A 23,454-nucleotide genomic window follows, 5' to 3' on the forward strand; every position below is an offset into this window, starting at 1 on the left:
ACAAATTCTAGGATAGTCAAAGATGTGGTGCTCGTATTCTGAAGTATCATTTTTATGCCTTATGGCATTTTGCAAAAGCCGACAAAGATTTTTCGTAAATTGAATATTTACGACCGAAAAGTTTTCACTGATATTGTATTGGTGAGTGCCCACACAAACTTTTATAATTATCAGTAGCGTAATATTAATAATATGACAATTTAAAAATTGCGATTATTTGGCACATTTTTCGATCACGCGCAAATATGCCAGCTGCGCGTGACAGCAGCCGCCGTGCGAACGTCCTTCATGGCCGCCGTCCGGACGGCATATGAAATTTGTGGCAGTGTGGCCGCTACACGGAAGTCGGCGAACTCGGCCGACTTCAGTTGTACTTCCAGAGTGTAGCGCAAGCATTAGATGGAGATTTAATGTGCACGCAGTCCAAGTTTGTGATAGACGTCAAATATGCTCGACTTCGTGATGCGGAGCATGTGTCATTTTAACAATTTGTTAGCTTTGTCAATTTAACGTCTTTGAATATGACTTCATAGTCTAGAACCCCAAAGAATCGTACTCGTCTAAAATATACAAATAAAAGGCATGTTCTTATGTGTATGTACTTACTCAAAACTCAAAAACCACTAGGATGATTTCGCTAAGAATTTCACAGTTTGTTCTTATTAGTACTGAGAGTTCTTAGAGAGATTATACAAGAGATGCTTTACAAGATTTTTTAATCGCGTACAGAAGTTTTAATATAATTTTTGTAAATAAATTTGGTATGTAGAAGTTCAATGCATCTCCTCGTTTTCAGTACTAACATTAAAATAATTGTTACGTTTCGACTTGTTTGTTATTTTACACTTTTGCAGTGAACGGCGATGTACACCGATTGTACATCACCGGAGCGCGAATATTTTTTATAATATTAAAAATATTTTCGTGCTCTTAATAATTTATATATAAGGTTCTACAAATAAGTCCGATTGCTATTAAAGGTTACAAAAAAATGAAAAAATTACACTTACACTTACAATTACCAACGTATGGAAAAAGCGTTTCATTTTAGTACAAAATATATGTATATCGTACATATGGGGATGGGGAGCCATTCTTTCGTATGTACGTAAAAATTAATAAATAATAATGTTTTCATTTAATCGTCATTACGCTCTGGCACATAAAATACTAATTTTACCGCCTATATCTCGTGAATTCTTTGTATGTAAATTTCTCACAATTTATTTATATCTTGTATACCTAATTCCTAAAATATTCATTACTTGATTTTCTCCAAGTATTTTTGCGCTCTTATGACATGCTCTCTTTTGTCAAGCGCTCATATGACTGTCTGCGCATTTGACGTACGCTATTTTGTTACAGCGCTACTTTGGTAAGCGCGCTTATAGTGCAGCGCTCATTTGTGACCGTGCCGATATGGACAGCATGCAATCCTATTTGTCAATCAATTGACCCTGCTGCATCTTTATGCAATAACAAAATTAAATTGTAAATTTCAAAATGATGGATATAAAGTGATACAAGAAAATAAATAAGAACAATAACGGTATATATATTTTATTTCGTTAATTTATATTACATGTTAAATCGCATTTATATATTTACATTTAATAAACATCTTAACTTTTGTCGTGTTAAATCAATGAATGTTAAAAAATGAAATCAACTAAATTCATTAATTGACAATTGGCCAATATATAAAATAATGATGATGATGATGATGATAATGATGGTGAGACATAATTTGACTCCAAAATAAATAAAACTACTTATGTGCTTTTTATGCCATTTGGAAGACACAATCATGAAATATATTTCTATAAAAATATATCGTCTATAATGCAATTGGAACAATAATTTATGTAAAAATAATGTAATGTAAATATATTATCTTTAGAACGGTCCTACCGAAATATAATGGCAATTAGATAACTTAATCTAGATTGAAAATAGTTGAATATATAAATGAGTACAATATGAAGAGATAATTTGTGTATCAATTATAAATATCAATTAAGATTTGGTCAAATTTGGATTTTCTTTCATATAAAATTATTTTATTTAGGTACTCACTTATATAGTATAATAACATTTATACATTATATGTGTATTTATATTTCATCAGCAATAACCATTATACCATTTAAGACCAACAAGTCTTCCATTTTGACTCAAATATGCTTATATACTAGCAGAATAAATATTTATGATTTTAAAAGAAAATCTATTTCATGAATGCTTAATTTAAATATTGCGCATTTGAATTATATATCTATAGCATAGTTACGTGACCTCAAGAGATTCAGAAATAAAAATGTCTTATAAAAAATATTACTTTATCCATTGCTCCTATGTTCAAGGAACTATTCTTCTAACATCACGTTACTGAGCCTCTTTGAATGAATAAACTAGTATACCAACAAGTATGTAAAACTCTACATTTCTATAACATTTGGTAAATATGTTTCATACATAATATTATATATATATAATAGTTTTAACAAAATGTTTCTGTACATACATTTTGATTAAACATCTACGCAAACTAACTTTTCGTACGTTTTGGCACATAAATTATATTTTATATATGATAAAAATATTTGTTTATTTAAAATACAGTGTCTGTTTTATAACTCAATGATCTGAATCTAAAAAGAACTATTTTTGAACGAAAGCGCATTCAAATATTTTTCAATCATTGAATCTACATAGTAAGGCCACAAAAGTGCATTCCTTAGTTATTCATAAAATATTATATCTCATCACTCATTGGAGCAAATCGCAAGTCTAATCTAAGCAATGATTATAAATGGACATTTTAAATGCGCTATCGTTTATCGAATCACTTTAACAACACAGCCATGGAAAAATGTGTATAAAATATGTGTTCATAATTATAATAATTTGGTCAATACGTCTGTAAATTATCAGCTTTCTTTTTAACATTCTGAGTATAAAATATCATTTATTGCTTTTTATAATTTTAAAACTTTCCAACAAGAACTCGTACGATTATAACGTTAGAATTTAATATTATATATGTATATGTATAATTTTAAAAGACTCGAAAAATTACTTTATAAACTACCTAAACACTATTGTATTATTATATTGCAACAATCGTGTAGTTGATGCAAAAAATACATATTTTTATCAATAGAAAATTATTAAACTTATATGATGTATTTTACATAAAACATTTATTCATTTAATACATATTATAAAAGAAATACTTAAACCAAAAATAAATATTTGAGAATGACTCTCAAGATAAAATTAAAATCAAAAATATAATAGTATCAAAGAATATATTATAGATTAAAAAAATGTACAATAAGCTAATTCTCAGTTCCATTTATCGACTGATCGATCAAACGAATAAAAAACTCAAATGATGATGAGGATTTTTTAATTAAAAATCTCATTGAGATTGTAATAATAGCAAACTAAAAAATATAAATATACAAGTACATAAAACCGATGCTAATTTACGGCACAGGTTCTTCGTCTGTGCCTTCATCGGAATTATACACAGGAGCTCCATTCTTCATTTGAATGACTGAGCGCTTACGATGTCTGTACTCCTTCAAATCTTTCTCAATGTTTCTGTAACAAAAATTACATAAAAATTAATTAACAATTTGCTGAACAACAAATTATTTCAGTATATGTACACCAGATATTAATAAAATATATTAAAACCATAATGTTCTGCTGTCATACCAAAAAATACATATTATGAAACGCTCTAGAAATATTAAATGTTTATTCAGTGGCGTCATGGGGGGGGGTGAGGGGTAAGTGGGGTCATTTGCATTTGAATTTGACCAAACAAGTCATTAATGAAATACTATGAATTTTATTAAAATCAAGATATTAAAAAAACGACCAATGACTGGCCAACTTTTGCCCCCCCCCCCTGGAAAAAACTGAAATGATGACTCTGGTTCTAAACCAGAAATTCTCGGGTTATCACTCAAAGAAAATCTAAGAAAAAAGTCTCGAATCTATCCCGAAAATATTTTTTTAAATATGTCATTTCAGTGAAATCTCATCGGAATACATTTTCACCACTATTTTTACTAGTGAAAATATAATTTGTCTGGCAGGTGCTAGAAAAATTATATCAATTCAACTTTTCCATATGTGGTAATATACACATTTTAATACTTCTCATTAATTATTTATATGCGATGCATAAATGTTACAGCGAATGTGTATTTTTTGGTGAAGTTATATTGTCACTAGTAAAGTCCAAATACATTTTCACCAATATATACATATTTTTACTAGTGAAATACAAGTCCAAATACACTTTCACCAGTAGATATATATATATATATATTTCTACTAGCAAAAACATAATTTAACTGAGAGGCGCTGGTGAAATTATATGCTGCTCTTATATGTCTATAAAACGTTTATTTGCTGTTTAAACCCAAACCTAACTTTCACGAATTAACCAAATCCAACGTGGCCTAATGAAACTTCTAAAACTAAAACAAAATATAAGAGTATTGGTCAAAGTATATTCAAACAGAATTTTGATCAATAGAAGGGCGCAAAAACAATTATCACAGAAGTCAAAAATTCACGTCAAAAGCAATAAAATCGTGTGGGCGCCGACGCAGTGGGAACGCTCGGTAATGAGCGTTTTCACTGCGACAGCGACAGCACAATTTTATTGCTTTTTACGTGGATTTTTGACTTCTGAGAAGGGATAATTGTTTTTTGTGCTCTCCTATTGGTCAAAATTCAGTTTAAATATGCTCCATTCGATTCTCACTTATTGTAAGTCGTAATATTGTTATAAAAAGTAAATAACTGAGTATTTCCACTGCGACGGTGACAATTTTATTGCTTTTGATATTAAAAAAACGACCACTGATTAATCAATTTTTGCTCCGTCCTGTAAAAATCTGAAATGACAGCTGCTGTAAATTTCTAGTCCTAATAATTGGGCAGACCCTGATTTCATTCCGACCGGTATGCTTAAATAAATTCAGAACCTTATCGCATATACAATGATATTTGTCTTTGATTTTTATTGATAACAAATATTTTCCCAGTATGGTCCTCGATTTTCATGTCCTATTTTAATCGAACTATAGAAAATATATACAATAAAGCCTCTAAGATATTAGGATATGTCTTTTAATACGCACATCAATTGAGGAGCTCGAAGACAATGTGTGCCTTGTATAATCACTTAGTTAGCGATAACCTTGAGCATGATTTTTTAGTCTTGTAGCTAAATAATGAAACCGACTAACTTTTAATAGAAAAGGCTCAAAAAGGATTCTCAGATACCGGTACATATACACAAAATTCCTATATGTTATTTGCATAGTTGCATCAACGAGTCTACTTTGGAAAGCACTTCTTCAAGCTGCTGGTGTAAAAAATATACAATCCGTAAATTCTAAAAGAATCTAATTACCAGCGATTGCGTTTCCGACTATAGCATGCAAGAACAAAGGTATTTCACTTTTCTATGGCAACACGCTCTTCCAGCTGTCTTCCTCATATTAAACAACTACCTTTACTACTAGGTTGGAGACGAATAATCTACTAAAATATAATCTTAAAAATTAAACAGATTCTTCTGCAGCTTGATTACTAAAAATTCTAGGTAAAACTAGTGCAAGATAAAATAAAATGATCGAAATACCTTGCACTAATCAGCGGATGAAGAGCCAATTTCAAACTAGTGAACAATCCTGGTTGTAATGATTCTTGTTGAGCCAACAGAGCACTGGGCAAGGAGCTCGGAGCTGAAATTGCTCTTGTTCTGATACTGGATTCCGTATTTGGTTGATCTTTCTTCCCGCACGGAGCCGAAATGGATCGATTAACTTTGCTAAAAAAAATGAATAACGTGAAATAGTTTATAAGGCTGAAATGACGCATTTAATATATACTATTTACTTTGAAGATGAAACTTCTTGATCGCTTGTAAAAATTTTCTCTTCACTATTATCGGGAACTGCTTCGCTATTATCAGAATTTTCCATAGAGTTGATGAACAAATGTTCAGCACTGTAACGACCATCGCTGTTGTCGTATTGTGACGGGTTGAACACAGGGATTCTACAAGATTCGGCGAATTGGATTAAGCTTCTCTCTCTGACGTATATGAACGGTCTGATAACCCGCAAGTTTTGTTCTCTGTTAAAAAAATGTTGTATGTAATATAGAAATCTTGTGTATACTTTGTCCGAAATACATATCTATTCAGTATGAATCTTTTTCATCAATTGATACTTGTATAATGTATTAGAATATATTGACAAAGAAGTTTAGTTGATATAAATGTCTCAGTATGAAATAAATGTTCATAAATATTTATTTACCTTATTAAATAATGTGCTTTCATAGTTTTGAGCCTTCCGTTTTGGAACACAGACACAATAAAGCTTTGTGCAACGTCATCAAAATGTTGACCGGTTGCAATTACATTATAGCCGTTCTCGTTCGCTGATCTATAAATTTGACGACGGATCCAATGATTAGTGAAACTGCATAGATCTTTATCTCGCCTCCTCGCTGTAAAATAAACACAATATTATACACAATCAAACATTGATTCATATACTATATAATTAAAGACATACATCCACATTGAGATGAGCTTCCGAAGCAATTATCTTGATATATGTATTTGATACCGAGCGTTTTACAATACGCCATGAGATGAAGCGGATCGGCGTTGGACGTTCCGTCGTTTATCGTTATCGCTCCGATAGTGAAATGAATTCCTTTCGCTCGAGCGTAAAATTGGTATTGATGTAAAGTGTGGAGTAACGAGAGTGAATGCATGCCTCCAGACAAACATATCAATATTTTATCTTGGTGACGAATCATACTGAATTCTTGAACAGCCTAATAAATCATATTGAAAAATTAATTGTAGTAACAGTGACGTTTAAGCATTATATTGTATAAAGATGTAATTACTTCAACTGTTCCTTTCCAGACACCCTTTGGCGGACAGTACCACTTTCCGTCTTCATCGAAGATAAAATCCCCAGGATATTCAATGCTGCTGCCGCTGCTGTTGGAACTGAGTCTGCTTCGGCAAGTGGTGCTTAAAGTTGGTGCATCAGTTACGGAGTCTAATTGTTGGCAACACGAAGGATCCGAACATCTAAATTAAAAATGTTTCATGAATACAATTTTATATCATGTCATAATATATCAAACAATGCAATACCGAGCACAGTCATCAGTAGTCACGTTCATGCTTGATCTTTTAGAATTATACGAGTCCGTATTGAAGCTAGACTTTCTAGAAAAGTCTGAAGTATCCAACGAACTGGAGGTAGACGTCCTGTTGTTGTATTTGGAACAAGTTGAAGTAGACGTTGAACAAGTAGACCTATTAATATATAAGTATTACGTTAGATCTAGGGATTGAAATACCGTTAGTACTGATACCGGTATTGGAGCGAAAATCGACCTTCGATAATATCGGTATTACATAATAAAAAACTGGTTACAACGATTTTTTTTTTCAAATCATGTTAATTTTATTTTTGCATTCCTGCAAACGCAAACATTGAGAGGGTTTTTTCACCGATAAACTCAATGGACGAAGGAATGGAATAGACATAATGTGGAGTCAGTGAAGGCGATAATACTCACACAATACAATTTATGGGTTAAATTATATTTTCTTAAATTTATTGGTGAAAATATATTTGGACTTCACTAGTGAAAATATAACTTCACTGAAAAATACACATTCACTGTAACATTTAAGCACCTGCCAGATGAATCATATTTTTACTGGTAAAAATATATATCTACCAGTGAAAATATAATCTGCTATGATTTCACTGAAATAACATATTTTAAAAAATATTTTCGGGATATATTCGAGATTGTTTTTTTAGATTTTCATCAAGGGTTAACCTGAGAATTTTTGGTTCAGAAAAGTTCGCTAGTCAGGAGTCGTTTTTTTAATATTTGGATTTTATTAAGATTTCATTAAATGATATGCATCTCCAAATGACGTCTCTGATAATAATTACGAATGTCAGAAGAGTAAAGGTGAGAAAATAAATTAACTTTGGTGATGAACATTAAACTAAAGTTGTTGCAGAACTTTTCAGTGTTTTGAGCTACAGGAGCTAACCAAATCAACAATGGCGTGGTGATAAAATACATTATACAGATGGAAGCAAAGTGTAGTAGTAATTAACATTTTGACAATGCCACTACTTAGTTTTCGCACTTACTGTTTATTCGATAAAAATATGCATTTCTTAAGATTATTTCCGAGAATTATAGGAGCAAAAATTAGGTGCTTATATTTTCTTAACTTAACTAAATTAATCATGAGCAAAAATTAGGTGCTTACATTTTCTTAACTAAATTAATCATAAATAATTGCTATCACTAAATTTACCTATCGTCTCTAGGATCACACTCTTCACACAATTCGTACTCATTGTGTGCAGACACTGCAGTATCAGGAAACGTAACCTTGTTAAAGTGGGTTTTGTGCTCTCCAGAGCAAACCGGCACTCCTTCAATTATATCAGGAACTTCGCTTTTCTCTTGTCTATGGCACGACACCTTTAAACGTGGATGACTTTTTCTCTTTTTGCAGTGAGGCAAATCGGAAGTGGGCCTCTTATTTACTGAAATAATAAATAAAATTATATAAAACAATTAAATCGTCTATGTAATGATTATTTTCAATTTACCAGTATCGTGACAGTTGTCATGTTCGTGAAACGACATATTGATACCGCTATCTTGCGAGCTCAACGAATTGTTGTGATACCACGTTTTGTTTTTATTGTACAACCTCAAATAGTCGCTATCGACAGATGAATTTTCATTATCGTCGTCAGACAATTTATGAGGGCTTTGCGAATTCGGTAAAGTCTCGGGAAGTAACACTTGAATGATGGTATCGGGACTCGAAGTTTCGCTCGAGTTGAACGACGTGTTGTGCGTTGTAGCGTCCAATGTATGCGCCGGAGATAGATTCTTAGATTGCTCGCACTTATCTTGTTCAGTGTCTTGACTAGAAGAATCGGCCAGCATGAACCCCGGACTAGTTGGAGATTTTCGCAAAATAGATTTTTCTTTTAATGTTCTCGATTCGAACGCAATGGACGATCGAGGCAGTATGACTTCAGAGCCAGATCTGTATCTTCTCCGTATCGATTCGGGCGGAGAGTTTTTTCTAGACCCCACCGGCGATGCTAGATAAAAATTTATATTTGAACCATTCGAGTCCGGTGAGATCATCTCGTCGACTTGATTCACCATTTCTCGTATCTCACTCTTCACTTCGCTAGCCATCTCTCTAGAGACGCCCATCAGATACTCTGTGACGTCCGTTACGGATACAGAATTCCTATCTAACGGATGATGGCAATTATTGAAGTTCATATTAGAAAGATCAATCGTTTCGGTGTTTTCTAATACGTCTTCGACTTTAGATATAACTCCTCTGATCTCGGATTTGAGCTCGGTGGCTATCTCCTTCGTCATTTCTTTAACGTACGCTTGTATATCTTCAGAATTATGAGACGAGATAGACACTGCCGGCGACGATCTTCCAATCTGACTACAATCAGAAATCGAAGCATTTCTCATATAGTTGAAACTGGAGGAATTGTATAATTCTTCCATTGATTGTAAATCAGTCTGACTGCCGCAATTACACATGTTCAATTTATTCATGTTTGTGGCTAAATTTATTTTGGTTTGAGTGTTGTTTAGACTAGGAGGTGGACTATCCGAGCCTAAACTATGGCACCTGGCTCTGGATAGTCTGTTTTCAGCTTTGATCAAATTCGAAACAGGAACATTAGAATAGGTGGATGGCGTCACTGGTTCACCGACCATAAATTTCACTGGCGATGAGTGTACCTTTTCAAGTTTCACAGCATTCGGCTTCACTAAAGGGTATTCAATGAGCTTTGTTTCTCGCATAGATGATCTATAACTAGAACCAAACCTGGCTAATTCATTGGTATCCATTGCCGAAAGACTAAAATGTCTTGGTGAATTCACAGATATGGGTGAATTACGTCCAGAAGACAAAGACGCTACGCTCTTTCTACCGCTATTATATAAAACAGGATCAAACGGTATGATATTCTTAACATTTGTCGAACTTCCTAGTAAGAGATCGTGAGCTTCTTTCGGAAGCATATACCATCTTAAATAATCAGCTCGAGCGTTAAATTTAATGAATTGTTCAGTCAGCGGATACTTCTGTGCTGATTTTCTGGCTCTACTGAATAAATTCCTAGCTGCTTGAAGACATTCGAAGTACGTTTGAGGGAACGTTCCACTCGCTAAAAAGTTAATATTGTAATAAATTATACAACTAATGAGATATTTATTCCATTATTTAAAAAAAGAGACTTCCTAAAATATATGAAAACGATTGTTCCTACAATAACATTAGCATAACAGAAAAATAAATCAAAGGCAAATTCCTCTTACAAAGATAGATAATAATTAGTTCATAATTAGGAAAATCAAAAATAGTTATAAAAATACAGGTTGATCCAATTCAAGTTGTATATGTTGGGAGCACTGTAAATCAGACAGCTGTCAATAATCACGCGTGTTCAAAGTGTCAAATGTTAGTTTGCAACAACACGTTTACGAAATGGATCGCTTAATTACCGCTCAATGCGTTAAAATTGTTCAATTGTTCTACAGAAATAACAATTCTGTACGAACTGTGTATCGAAATTTACGGGAATATTATGGTCAATTTCAACGTCATACTGAGCCAACAATACGCAACGTAGTGAAAAAATTTGAAGAGACTAGAAGCATTGAAGATAGGGTAAGGCCTGTGCATCATCTTGCCACCCGTTCGGTCGATAATATTACTGCTGTAAGTGAAAGTGTGGCTGAATTCGTTTTGTTTTTTTAAAAGGCTCCCTTTGGCGCCTTTTGCATCTAATATTACACCTACACCCGTATTAAATTAAGATAACACAAAAACTGAAGCCTAGAGACCATTGACAGCGAAGAATTTACGCAGATTGGATGTTAGAGCAGCAGAAAATTGATGCTGACTTTTCAAAGAAAATTTTCTTCTCTGAGAGGCACATTTCCACATCTCTGGGTATGCTAAAGCAAGATTGACGCATATGGGACGAGGAAAATCTTCATGTGATTCACAAGAGACCAATACATGCACAAAAAATTACTGTTGTGAATTGTGGTCAGGCGGCGTCATTGTGCCTTACTTTTTTTTAAATGAAGTTCGGGCTGTAATAGTCAATGGTGAGTGGTATAGAAGCATGATAACCGATTATTTTTGGTACGAAATCGAAGATATTGATATGGAAGACATGCAGTTTCAACAAGACGGCACAACTTTCCACACAACAAATACAACGTTGAATGTTTTGCATGAAAAGTTCCCAGATCACGTTTTGGTGACGTCAACTGGCTGCAAAGATTATGCGATTTAACGCCGGTGGATCTTTTTTTTTGGGGTTATACTAAGAACGTGTCTACGCCGACAAACCCGAAATGTTGGAGCACTTAAAAACCAACATCCGCTAAGTTATAGCCGAGATACCGCCGGAAATGTACAAGAACGCCATCAAAAGGATCGGCTGCTGTAAAAGGTCCAGAGGCGGAGATTTAATTGATATTATTTTTCATAATTATTGAAATACATCAAATGTTCGATTAATAAAAAAGATCCAAAGATATCCTTAAATTTTTTTTTTAAAGTTCGGAAACTGAAGTTGGGTCACCTTTTAGTTGTATTATAAATTATATACTATATTTATCATACGGCAGAAGCAATGCAATATTTAAAGAACACTGTTAAATTAGGTATTATCTAAGTCTCTTCTTATAAAATTCCTATTACAATAATTTATTTAATATACGTACTCGAATACTTTCTCTCGCTAACGTTCATTTTTCCCTCCATATATTTTATGGATTTCAAAGATTTCCTATCACGCATTAAAGTGTACGTGTGATGTGTCCAAACGGCTGTTTCCGGATTCACGGTATACTGCGGTAAAATTTTCCAAGCTTCCGTCGCAACCATTTTGAGCGCCTCCAAAACGAACGCTAATTCAGCCTCAGATATAAAATAGGGAAGTGATATTCGGAAAAATCCTGGACGGAGATGCTCGTAGGAATGTGTGACTTTATTATGCTGCAACTCTGTATGATATCTGCAAAAGTAGTCGATCGTTAATAAACACGTAAATCAATGTCGCATTTATATAATTTGCTTACACATCATCCCCGAGCAATTTGGCATACTCTTTGGCTAAATTATCGTCTATCCCTAATAACTCTTGTCCGTAATTTGTAGTACTTTTTAATCCTCCTCTGGCTTGAATTCCAAATATATCATTTAGAACTGCGCACACAAAGTTATGATGGAGGAACGTGCCACGAGGATGTTTCACGAGTAATGAAAATATCGGAAGCCGTCTTGTTGACGGTACGTCGTTCCCGAGCAAAATTAATTCAGGTAGATTTTTAATATGTGACAGTACTTGTCTAGAAGAAATAAACACAACATAAATACCAAAAAATGGAATATTATAATAATAAACATACCTTGTGATCCTATCTTGTCTTATTTCAATCGACTGTTGACCGATTGAATCCTTCAGCTGAACTACAAGCCCAGCTCTGACGGCCTCGACAGAGCCGCATTCTTCCTCTTTCATCGCTATGTCTTGAATATCGTCATGAGAAAAGAGCGGATTTTGTTTGAATAGAAACTTTTTCGTTATGATAACCGACGGAGCTTGTACTCCTCCGATATATTTAGCGCATGTGAAATAAGCAGCATCTTTACTAGCTGCCAAACCTCCTTCTTCCAATCCTGGCACGAGAGGATTCATATCGAGCCCTCGCGCAGCCGCTGATAAGTTACAACCCCAAATAGCCAAAGCGCCGTATTGATGGAGCAACAAAGTCGTTGCAACGTCATCAGCTAAAATTCCAGTCACTCGTGACGCTGCAGCGAAACAGCCGATCAACTTTCTACCGCATCCAGAATACTGTTGAAGTCTCGCTTCCAAATAATTCAAGTCTAAATATCCTTCTTTCGTTTCAGGTATTCTAACAATCTACAACACAAAAAATAAATTGTAAATATACTATTGTAATGTTATTGATTCTCATCATTGTAGAAATAATCAACTAAGAATTCATCGCCACAAATCAAGCTTATTATTGACTGCAGTATAAAATTACCATTGATCCACAGTCACTCCACGGTGATAAAGTAGCTGCCGATTCCGACGGACCGACAAAAACAACAGGTGTCCGAAGACGTAGCGTCCTCACTAAATTAGACAGATTTGCACCTAGTAAAACAACGTCTTCAGAAGAACAATTGCAGGAGTTGTAGATGATCATCCGAGATTCTTCCCTGAAATCGAGTGACCATGATTTATTTTGGGATATTACACGTTCCCACACAAGTTACAATTCTTATTCAAAAATAAATGTCAACAAACACTGAGGTATAAAAAGATAATAAAAATGACATTTTATTCTCGGTATTCTAAGCAAAACTACTCTTGGCAAGATACAACCGACTCTTTGGCAGGAATCGAGTATGCAGATTCTTACAGTATATCTGATTTTATTCTGTCTCAAAGAGGCGGTTGAACTTTAATTTAAAAACAACATATTGAGTCATCCTATTTGTGATGAAAATGTGAAAGATACGCACTTGAATAGGATCGATTGCAGTGACGTGTTGGACATTGAAGAACACGTTCCACCGTGCGTCGGCAAAATTTCTTTTTGAATATAGTCCTCGAGGAATTGTAGAGACCTTCCCGAGCCATTGTAATCGCAGAATATAACTGAAAAATAAAGATTAATATTTTGAACAATTTAATCATTGATTTAAGAATTCTATACTGTGCAAATGTCATAATACAAGAGCTCAACGTATTATGAAATAGTGTTTGTTAATTAAAATATTAGAAAACAGATTTATTGATTAGAGTTTTGATAACAAAAACATTTTCGAACAGTTCTTAAATATTTAAAATTGGTACAATAATTTATTATAAATTAAGTAGTTTTTTTATTTATATACTTTAACTCTTAATTTTAATAAAAGAATAAAATGTCTAAATCTAGAATTTAATGGTAATTTTGAATTAACCAGTGTTCTTCTGTTGAAAGAAAAAAATATATATTAAATACGAAGATACATGAAATATCATATTCAAACATTGTTTTTTTTTTAAATTAACATTTTCATATGTTATAAAATATAATAATTATAATAATCAGGTATTCAAATATTATAGTTTTAAAAAAAAATATTTTTGCAAATAGCGTCCATCGACAATCTGTGGCAGGTCGAAAGTATTGAAATAAACTTTAATAAAAAACTTTTTACGCGTTAAAAGCGCCATAAACAAATCCATCTGTATTTACAACATGGTATGCAACTTGTTAGGCCTTTGTTATGTATACCGTATGTAACAATAGAAGTATTAATCAAAATGATGTATGTGTTATTGTATGTATTGACAAAAGACAGCACATTCGCGATGCTTTTAAAAATATTGACAAAATAAACGAGTGAAACGATAAGGCGCTAGGATGCCGCATCGCAAATTATTCAAAATCTATCATTCTAAACAAATCCAATTGCACATCGTAATTAGTCATACGCGATGTATAAATCTACATTTTGCTGCACCAGAGCTCTCCAACTTGAATACACGTGAGTTCTTCTAAAATTGAAACCAAGTGGAGCAACGCTGATTATTATAAACGAAAAAGACCAAGAAAGCAGCCGCTTCCCTCTTCACGCCAACCCAGATCCAGAGTTCAATCTGATCTTTGGATGCGACTGGATGATTCAAATGCAGATAATGCATTGAAGACGTATATATAGCAATAACTATTCAAAGTATTAGTGGAAGTGTCTCAAAATAGTTGCACAATAATCATTTAAAACGAATCAATTTTGTCTTGTATAAAAATAAACATCCTAACAATTATGCCAAAGTAAAAGTGTTTTTTTTTTCAAACTTATAATCTCACACGATGTTTGTATTTTTTTGTACTTCTTTAAAATTAAGCACACGTTAAAAGTGTGTATTATATAGGACAGAAATAAACACATCGAGTAGGGTGTTTGAAGGTCGCGAATTATATTATTTTCAGGACCATTCTCCATCATGTCGTATATAAAGATAACGCCGGAACAGGTCACCGCTGTGGACACTTCAATTGATATATTGGCGACAGTAACGAAAATAATATCGATCGACATTTATTTCGAGACGAGTGGCCAAATGTCAAAAGCCAATTTTTTGGCCGAATGCACTTTGTTATCACGCGTGTAATATAATATTTTTCATCTCATACCATGAATTTCAGAGACAATCAAATTAGATGGAAAATGCACTATAATGCGCTTTTGTGCATTTCCTACGGGTCGTTATCGGATTTAATACGACCTTCACTCCGCCGGCGTTAAAATACTGCGAAAATATAAATACATATAACGTTACAAAAATAATAACAACTTGTGGAAGGTCGATAGTGCATTCTGTGTGGAGACATTTACGATCACTTCGGCCTTTGTATATAAAAAGAATGCGAAAAGTAATAACTGATTGTAAAATTTTGCTGTTGACCTCATTGATCTTACTGTGAAATTTATTAAAAAACAAACACTAATTTTAAGTTCACTTATACTTTTATTAAGAGAGGAAAGATTTAATCATTATTTATCAGGACTAAATTCGTGGAATTACCTCAACTGTATATGTATAATACATAATCAAGAAGATGGAAATAAATTTGTTTGAGGGGGATAATCGATTATACGCGTCAGTAAAGGGAATGATTAGGGCGGAGATTCATGAATAAATTATATATGCTAAACTAGACTCAAATATATGAGACAATTTTCGCTTTTTTGGCATTGAACTCAATCGTTTATGCCAATTTGACGCAATGATCGCTTATGAAGATATTTCAACCAATTAGCGCCGCTATGAAAAACTATAAGAAATACGTAATAAATTAATTTAATGAATGAGTATATGAAAAATATATACAAGCATAAATTTGTATGATTTTAAAAGACTAATCTGATGACATTCATCTTATTTAAATACATTTCTGCAGATATACGAAAAGCTATTTTGAGATTGACTCACTATAACTTTGAAACAGATTGAATAGAATAGCCTAATATTTCATTAAGTTCGTTATAAAAAAATAACGAGTTTATCAGTGACAACGGATGGCCTTCTACTCATTATTTAATCATAATAATAACACCATTGCCACAAACAGAAACAAATAAGCGATAAATTTCAGCGACAGTTTATCTTTTCGCACAGAAAAATTAATCACTTAACCTCGCACCTAGCGAGATTATAAATGGGCACAGTCATTTTGTTTTTGTTTTGCTTCTATTTTTCAGAATGAGTCGATGGATTTTTTCTTATTAAAAGAATAAAAATATTTTTCTTATTAAGAGAATCAAAATTTTCCCGTTGTAATATGACGTTTGCCCAATGCGTTACAACACAATCAACACCAACTAAGTATTTATTGAAACAACAGACTGAAATCATAAGCTATGAAATTATAAACTATTATTATGACTTATATAAATTTTATTTTAAATAATTAAGAAAAACTATGAACACATAATCTGTGTCGATCAATCGGAATTATAACTATATAATAATTACTTATCACCCAGACATGATATAAATAAAAAAACGCCTACGGTTCATATGAGATTTGAACCCAGGTCTTTTAGGTATTAATCACCGGTCTATAGTGCTAGTTAATGAAGCAATGTTTTCCGTGTGATCCGTCTTAAAACTATTTTACTTATACCGATATTCTCTAATTTATATAATAATCAGGCACGATAAGATTTAAAAAACTTTATACAGGATTTAGAACCATATCCTTCAGGTTCTAGTCACCGACTATTCCACTGGTCAATCGTGAATTGATGCAATGTTTTTGGATTTTGTTTTCAGGCGCTTTCCGTGAATTTGATATCCCATATTCTTAAATTTATCAGAGATGTTAGAGACCGTCAATAATTTCACGCCGGTTTATCCGACCGCGGCTGAAACACGCGACAGCCTAGGTAGGAGGTCAGATCTTGGCTAAGTACGAGCACTGTACTGAACAGAAAGCTCGTATTTATAATAAGTCGAAACTCTTGAGCCTTATGCAACTAATGAAGTCTTGATTTTGTCTTTCTGAATATGTATTTTTATATTAAAAATTAACCCTGTGAGTGTTTCTTTTTGTAATGTAAATATATATTTGTTTAATAAAGATTTGTATTTGTATCTTTATCATAATATTATGATAGACATTTCGGTAATGTTTATCTTTATATTTAATTAAAAGTTTTACTAACATATAGTAAATAAAAATACTTAGTATCACATAATGAATAAATGGAACGTCTCCTAGCGAAGCGGATCTCAAACGACTAGTTCTTCTTTTGCTCTTTATAGCCAATTCCGAGATCTCGACCAAGGACAAGGCACAACCGTTACGTCTACTCGTTTTAATATCCGGCGACTAATCGAAGCTGAAAAACCTCCTTTTATTAATACATATAATACCTATACATTGAAATATATGAAAATCAGGCCCACGCATGACGCCTCCACTTGTCTGGATATAAACGAGCATTTATCGGCTCACGTTCCTGATTCTATTCCAATTCATGAATAAATGTTCCAAATTTACATAATAATAATAAACCTGCCTCTTGATAATCAAGAGTTCAAATCTATTGATTAATAACACAATTTAATAAATGTGGTTTGAGGTTAGTTTTATATTTTATAAATATTCGCATACTTTACCCATAAACATATTCACATAAAATTGATGGTTTATTTTATAAGAAGTGTTCAAATTTAGTAGACCATGAGTGAATTAACCTGGCCATTTAAGGAGTTAGTGGTTGTCTTACATACTAAATTAACCTGAAAACATACTCTATGTTTGTGTACATTTTATAACAGCAATGAAAATGTAACTCAAAATAGATACAAAACTTTCACAGTCAAAATAATTGAAATCTTATATTCTATTCACCTCTCAAATAATCAATGTCAACTATTTAACCTTAGCGTATATTGTGGCTTAAGGAAAACATGTTAATGTCAATGAAAAAAACGAAGTCGTAATAGTCATATTTGAAGAATAAAATTAGCAATATGTTGTCATTTTCTTAAATCTATTTGAATTGTTGTGCTATGCCACTGATACATCACATTATACAATATTGTAAAGCATTATGCTTTTATTTGATTATTTCATCATTAGTATTGGAGCACTTTGGAAAACAAATAATGATACTGATATTTGCCAAATCTTATTCTTGAAACTCGCGTTAATGACTGTGACCAAAAATTATCATTCATTAATAAGGATAAACTAGACAATAGTGTAATGGATGGGACCACACAAATGCCCTCGTTACGACTAGAAAAAATGGTTTCACATAAATAACACGCATTGAATGAATATTTATTTGCTACGAAACGGTCACGGGAAACAATATATCACCGGAAGACCTCGACTTCGGAGATGTATATCAAGCAAATGTCACTTTCTAAAGACGTATACATATTTCGTTGTTCTAAGAAGCGAGTGCAACAACGATTTTACAACGAGTTTTGCAACCCTTAATACATGGAGACATATTCTGCAGACGCCTTCCCTCCCCCCCCCCCCGATAAACGCAAAAATACGGCCCGAGACTTCCGAACAGGTTCATAGCAGCAAGAGAAATTGACCTCCAAACACTGCCACCTACAAGACCCATAAGGATCTTCCACGGACATTATCCCTGCGCCAGTTTTTTCACCACTACTCGCCCATCGTGTCCTCGAAAAAAATTGTTTTAAAACTGTTTTTGTGCCGCAATGTGCATTACATATCAAAGCGCTTAGTGCCGCGTATTTTTAGATTTAAATAAAAAGGTTATAAACACCCTAACTAAAGTGTTGACGTAAATTATTTCGTCAAGCGTTTGATATTTATTTTATATTTAATTTGCAAATGGCATATTATGCATGGCGCCACTCAAAAACAAAAAATGTTTTTATGGTTTTTTAAACTCGTTATTAAAATTATTATAATTTTTAATGCTTCTTCATAGATGACACTACAAACATTGCTTGTAATATTTTTTCTTAGCATAAATAATAGTTTCTCGTGAGAGAGAAAAATATCTCGCGCGGCACTAGCGTCGTACCGCATTGAGCGACAAAATACTCGCGCGGCAATAGAAAGGTTAAAACTGTTTTTTTTTATTATTTTTGATATAGAATATTTTTTACTTTTTTAATATTTTTTTTATCGGAGTCATGATTTTTTTATAGCCGGCATTTCGAAACAATATAGTGGATCAGTATTGAAATTTACTTTTTACCATAGAAAAGGATGATTTTTATTCTACCACACTTTTTTAAAAAAAAGTTTATCTGAAAATACTACATATAAAATAAATTAAAAAAACATGCTTGGAAAGCTTTTTTTTTAAATTAATTATGATATGATATACAATAGAATTGAGATACTTAGTTGTCGATCAATAATAGATAGATAAGATAAAATGTTAACTTATTAAAAGATTAAAACATATAGAGATAGAAAAATGTTTATGTAACGATCAGAAACGTTTATTTACTATTCATGCAAAAATTTAGAGCAAATAGGGATTTTAAAATCACATAAGGTTATCTCAATGTTATTCGCAGCTATAAATAAGGTTATATCAAATACAGACAAACATAAACAATCAATCAGTGACTAGCGTTTGGTCACGTAATCGGTTGTTTATTTTGATTCTTTTTACTTTCAGAATCGGTTCTCATTCTTAGACATATAATATACACACATTGGATAGCAGCTAATAAATATGTCTGAAACTAAAATTTAAATCAAATTTTGGAACACTATAAAATTAAATATTTTAATCTACTTCAAGATAATAATACTAAACGAAATATTAAAAAATCAATTTAAATTAAATGTTTGTAGCAATTGTGACGTATATATGGTTTATTTACTATGTATGTAGAAATGTACAGCAATTTAATTTAAAATCAGTCTATCAAAGTCGAAAAATGCATTAAAAACAAAAAAGTTGTACATTACTTCATAAGCAAATGTAACACAAATTAAAGTATATCAAACTCGAATGAATATAAACAACCAATCAGACACATTACAATATAGGATAGGTATTTTTATATGATTCCACCGGTTGTAATCTCGATTATTATACATTTTAGTTTACAAAATAGTTCGGTGAAGTTAGTTTTTATCTATTTTTTTAAACGTAAGATGGTCTTGAATTATTGAGACATGTCGGACATTGATGAATGTTAGACTGATAATTCAGAACCTTGTGTTTAATAATTGCAAAATAATCGAAATTATACTACCATAGTTTACATTTTAACGCTTGTCATGTTTAACTGATGATTTACAATAAATATGCAATATTTTTTACCTTTTATTTTTGATATTAATCGTATGTTCTAATAAATTAGTGAAAAGGGACAGGTAACATGTTTCTATAAGAAATAGTTAAAAATCAAAATGTTTGTGTATTCAAGCAATACATAATTCACACTAAAAAAAAATAGTGTAGCGTAAGTTTATTATTGGTTTGTTGTAATTTAATGAAACGTCCTTCGCATCAAACAATTTGAGAAGCTCTGCCCTAAATCACTGGTAAAGTTTACCACGGTTAACCGCTCGATCAATCGTCGCAAACAAACCGTAATGCGACGGTCGGCGTATCTGGTGTTATGGCCAAAACGTAATTGATATTTGACGAGACATTTAATAAGACGTGAATGTCTCCCCTCGAGACGAAAGAGTGACGACCTCGTCCGGCTACAATAATTCTCAATCATGCGCCCATCTTTAAATAGCCGGAAACTGTCCGGATACTTCCGGGTGCGGTCATTTTCTCAGAAGAAAAGCCGAAAAATAAATGTTTACGTAAATAAAAAATGAGTTCGTCATTTTTCATGACGATGGACGTAACAGGAGAGTTTCAGAACAAACAATGAAAACGTGAATCACTTTGCAACAAATTAACACAATGCGGTCGGCTATTTTTGTCGCAAACTTCACGGTGGCGCGATTGAAAATATAAATAGTAAACGAAATTAGTTTGACTACTCGTAAAAAACTATGTTTGGTTTATTTTTATCGTCTGAGTAAGCAGTTGTTTGTCATTGCGTACTAAAAATTATAGATAGATTGTAACTGGGAATTTTATATCGTTGGTCAAATATTAAAACCTCCAGTGTTACAGTGAAAAAAATATTGTAGTATTTTAGACTATGTTCGGCCTTTTTGCGTATACTATTTGGATTGCCAATACATATTTTATATATATTACAGTGAATGTGTATTACCAGTGAAAATATATTCTCACTGGCGCTTCAGTGAAATCATATCCGAATACATATTCATTGCTAGATATACACTGTATATATATATTTCTACTAGCGAAAATATAATTTAACCGCAAATAAAATTATATATTGTTGAAACTCAATTTTACCATTCCAAAGCGCTGCTGTTCAAACCTAAACGAATTAACCAAACTCAACTTGACCTTATGAATTTCTAACACTACATTGTTAAAACTTTCATTATAATTTGTTTTGATTAGGTTTGGTTTAGTTTAATTAATCTTAAATATTTGTTTGTGATACCGAGAAGTAAAAATGTAAATGGATGAACTAGTAAAATTATATTTTTACTAGTGAAAATATAAATTTACTGGTCATTGTGACATTTTTTTAATTAATATTAAAACTTCCGCTGTAACCCAATGCGTTACAGCGGGGTCAATCTGTAACAACTGAGTAAGTCAATCAGATATAATGAATACCTACAAGTAAGTAATAAACACCAGACTGAAAGTTTGAGAATCGGTGATATTTATATTAATAAATATAAATTAGTATGTGTAATATAATTTATGCATTGCAGCTGGGGCCGATTTATTTTATAATAGCGCATTTTTTATAAATAAAAATTCAAGTGCCGCTGCTGGGGCTCGAGCCCGCAACCTCAGAGTTACTAGCCTGAGACGTTACGGACTACGCTATTCGGTCCTTAAGAATATATGCATTTGCGAATTCATGTAAAAATCACTCAATACTGTTTGTCAGCATGTCAAAGATTCAAAAAATAAATAAAAAATGATTACCCAATAATAAGAAAAATATGCTTTGTAGACAATGTTCTGTATGGTGTTTAGCAACGAAAATAAACAACAAACACAATAATTTTATAAACAACTGGGTGTCGAGATGTTAAATGAAGGTCGGATAAATCTATAGGGCTAAAGCATAATACAACAAAGTGGCAATTTGGAAGCCATTCATCAAACGCCTTCAAGGTAGGAGCTCTCAAAATGAGCGCACAAATATGTATTTGCATTGTCTTGCAAAACATGTTTATTCAATTTAGTTTTGATTATAATATTACGTTATTAAGTTATGTTGGGAGTGGTCTCTTTATCTATTGTTTTATATATCGAAAATTTATACAGTATTTCATTTATATTTTTCCGTCAATGCTCGCCGACTCTCAGCTGCGAGAGTTACGATCACGTCCCATATTCTTGACCATCCCGACAAAAACGTCAGCGCTTGATAACGCTCCTTTTGCACGAGCTATCCAGCTTTTTGTGGAGCTTTCTAGACATAAGGATGTTTTTGGCGATAGCTACGAGAAACTAAAAAAATATGCCGAGGTTCGACATATTTATAATATTAACCATGACAACTCTTCCCAAAATGTATATATTATTTATTTATTATTTTATTTTATTAATTTATTTAGCTTAATAGCTAATCTTTACATCTAACAAATTTAGTAAACATATATAAAAAATATATAAAAAATACATAACAGAAAGAAAAAATAAAAATATACAATAATAAAGACTTAATATTATAATTTATTTCTATATGTACGAAGGTGTTTTTTTATTCCATTTATGAAACCCGTTATATTTTTGCTGTTTCGGATTTCTCTTGGAAGACTATTATATAAATCAAAACCTCCGTACATAACTCCCCTAGCCGTACTCGTTTTCTTATACTTAATTATCTTTAAATTTTCTCTATTTCTAGTATTATATTTATGTACATCTTTATTTCTTATTAAATACTTATTAAAATATTCTGGTAACATATTATTTTCTAACTTATATATATATACTAAAACATTCATACTCAATATTTCTTGAACATTCAACCATTCTAATCTATCAATCATACTTTTACAATTAGTTAATCTATTTTTATTTAAGATTACTCTCATTGCCCTATTTTGTAATTTTTGCAACATTTGTTTGTCTAATTTATTTAACATATTTAATAGTGTTGCACAATAATTAAA

At 32.3% G+C, this 23,454-nt stretch overlaps 1 protein-coding gene across 1 annotated transcript in view; it reads right to left on the bottom strand.

The window, feature by feature from the left end:
* Positions 1 to 1,544: 1,544 nt before the first annotated feature.
* LOC148231794 (uncharacterized) overlaps positions 1,545 to 23,454 on the bottom strand; it is an 81,604-nt gene continuing 59,694 nt past the window's right edge. The window contains exons 2-15 of the mRNA XM_088191564.1: positions 13,715 to 13,850; positions 13,231 to 13,408; positions 12,586 to 13,103; positions 12,256 to 12,525; positions 11,899 to 12,191; positions 8,715 to 10,325; positions 8,414 to 8,648; positions 7,217 to 7,381; positions 6,961 to 7,150; positions 6,618 to 6,885; positions 6,357 to 6,549; positions 5,932 to 6,171; positions 5,675 to 5,863; positions 1,545 to 3,609 (exon numbers count right to left, since the gene is read on the bottom strand). Of these exons, the coding sequence (XP_088047690.1) occupies positions 3,492 to 3,609; positions 5,675 to 5,863; positions 5,932 to 6,171; positions 6,357 to 6,549; positions 6,618 to 6,885; positions 6,961 to 7,150; positions 7,217 to 7,381; positions 8,414 to 8,648; positions 8,715 to 10,325; positions 11,899 to 12,191; positions 12,256 to 12,525; positions 12,586 to 13,103; positions 13,231 to 13,408; positions 13,715 to 13,850 (4,604 nt within the window). The 3' untranslated portion in view covers positions 1,545 to 3,491. The remainder of the gene's footprint in view (positions 3,610 to 5,674; positions 5,864 to 5,931; positions 6,172 to 6,356; positions 6,550 to 6,617; positions 6,886 to 6,960; positions 7,151 to 7,216; positions 7,382 to 8,413; positions 8,649 to 8,714; positions 10,326 to 11,898; positions 12,192 to 12,255; positions 12,526 to 12,585; positions 13,104 to 13,230; positions 13,409 to 13,714; positions 13,851 to 23,454) is intronic.

This window comes from Plectrocnemia conspersa, unplaced genomic scaffold, assembly GCF_051122295.1.
Source record: "Plectrocnemia conspersa isolate PC_06_02 unplaced genomic scaffold, ASM5112229v1 ptg000009l, whole genome shotgun sequence".
NCBI classification, from domain to species: Eukaryota; Metazoa; Arthropoda; class Insecta; order Trichoptera; family Polycentropodidae; genus Plectrocnemia; species Plectrocnemia conspersa.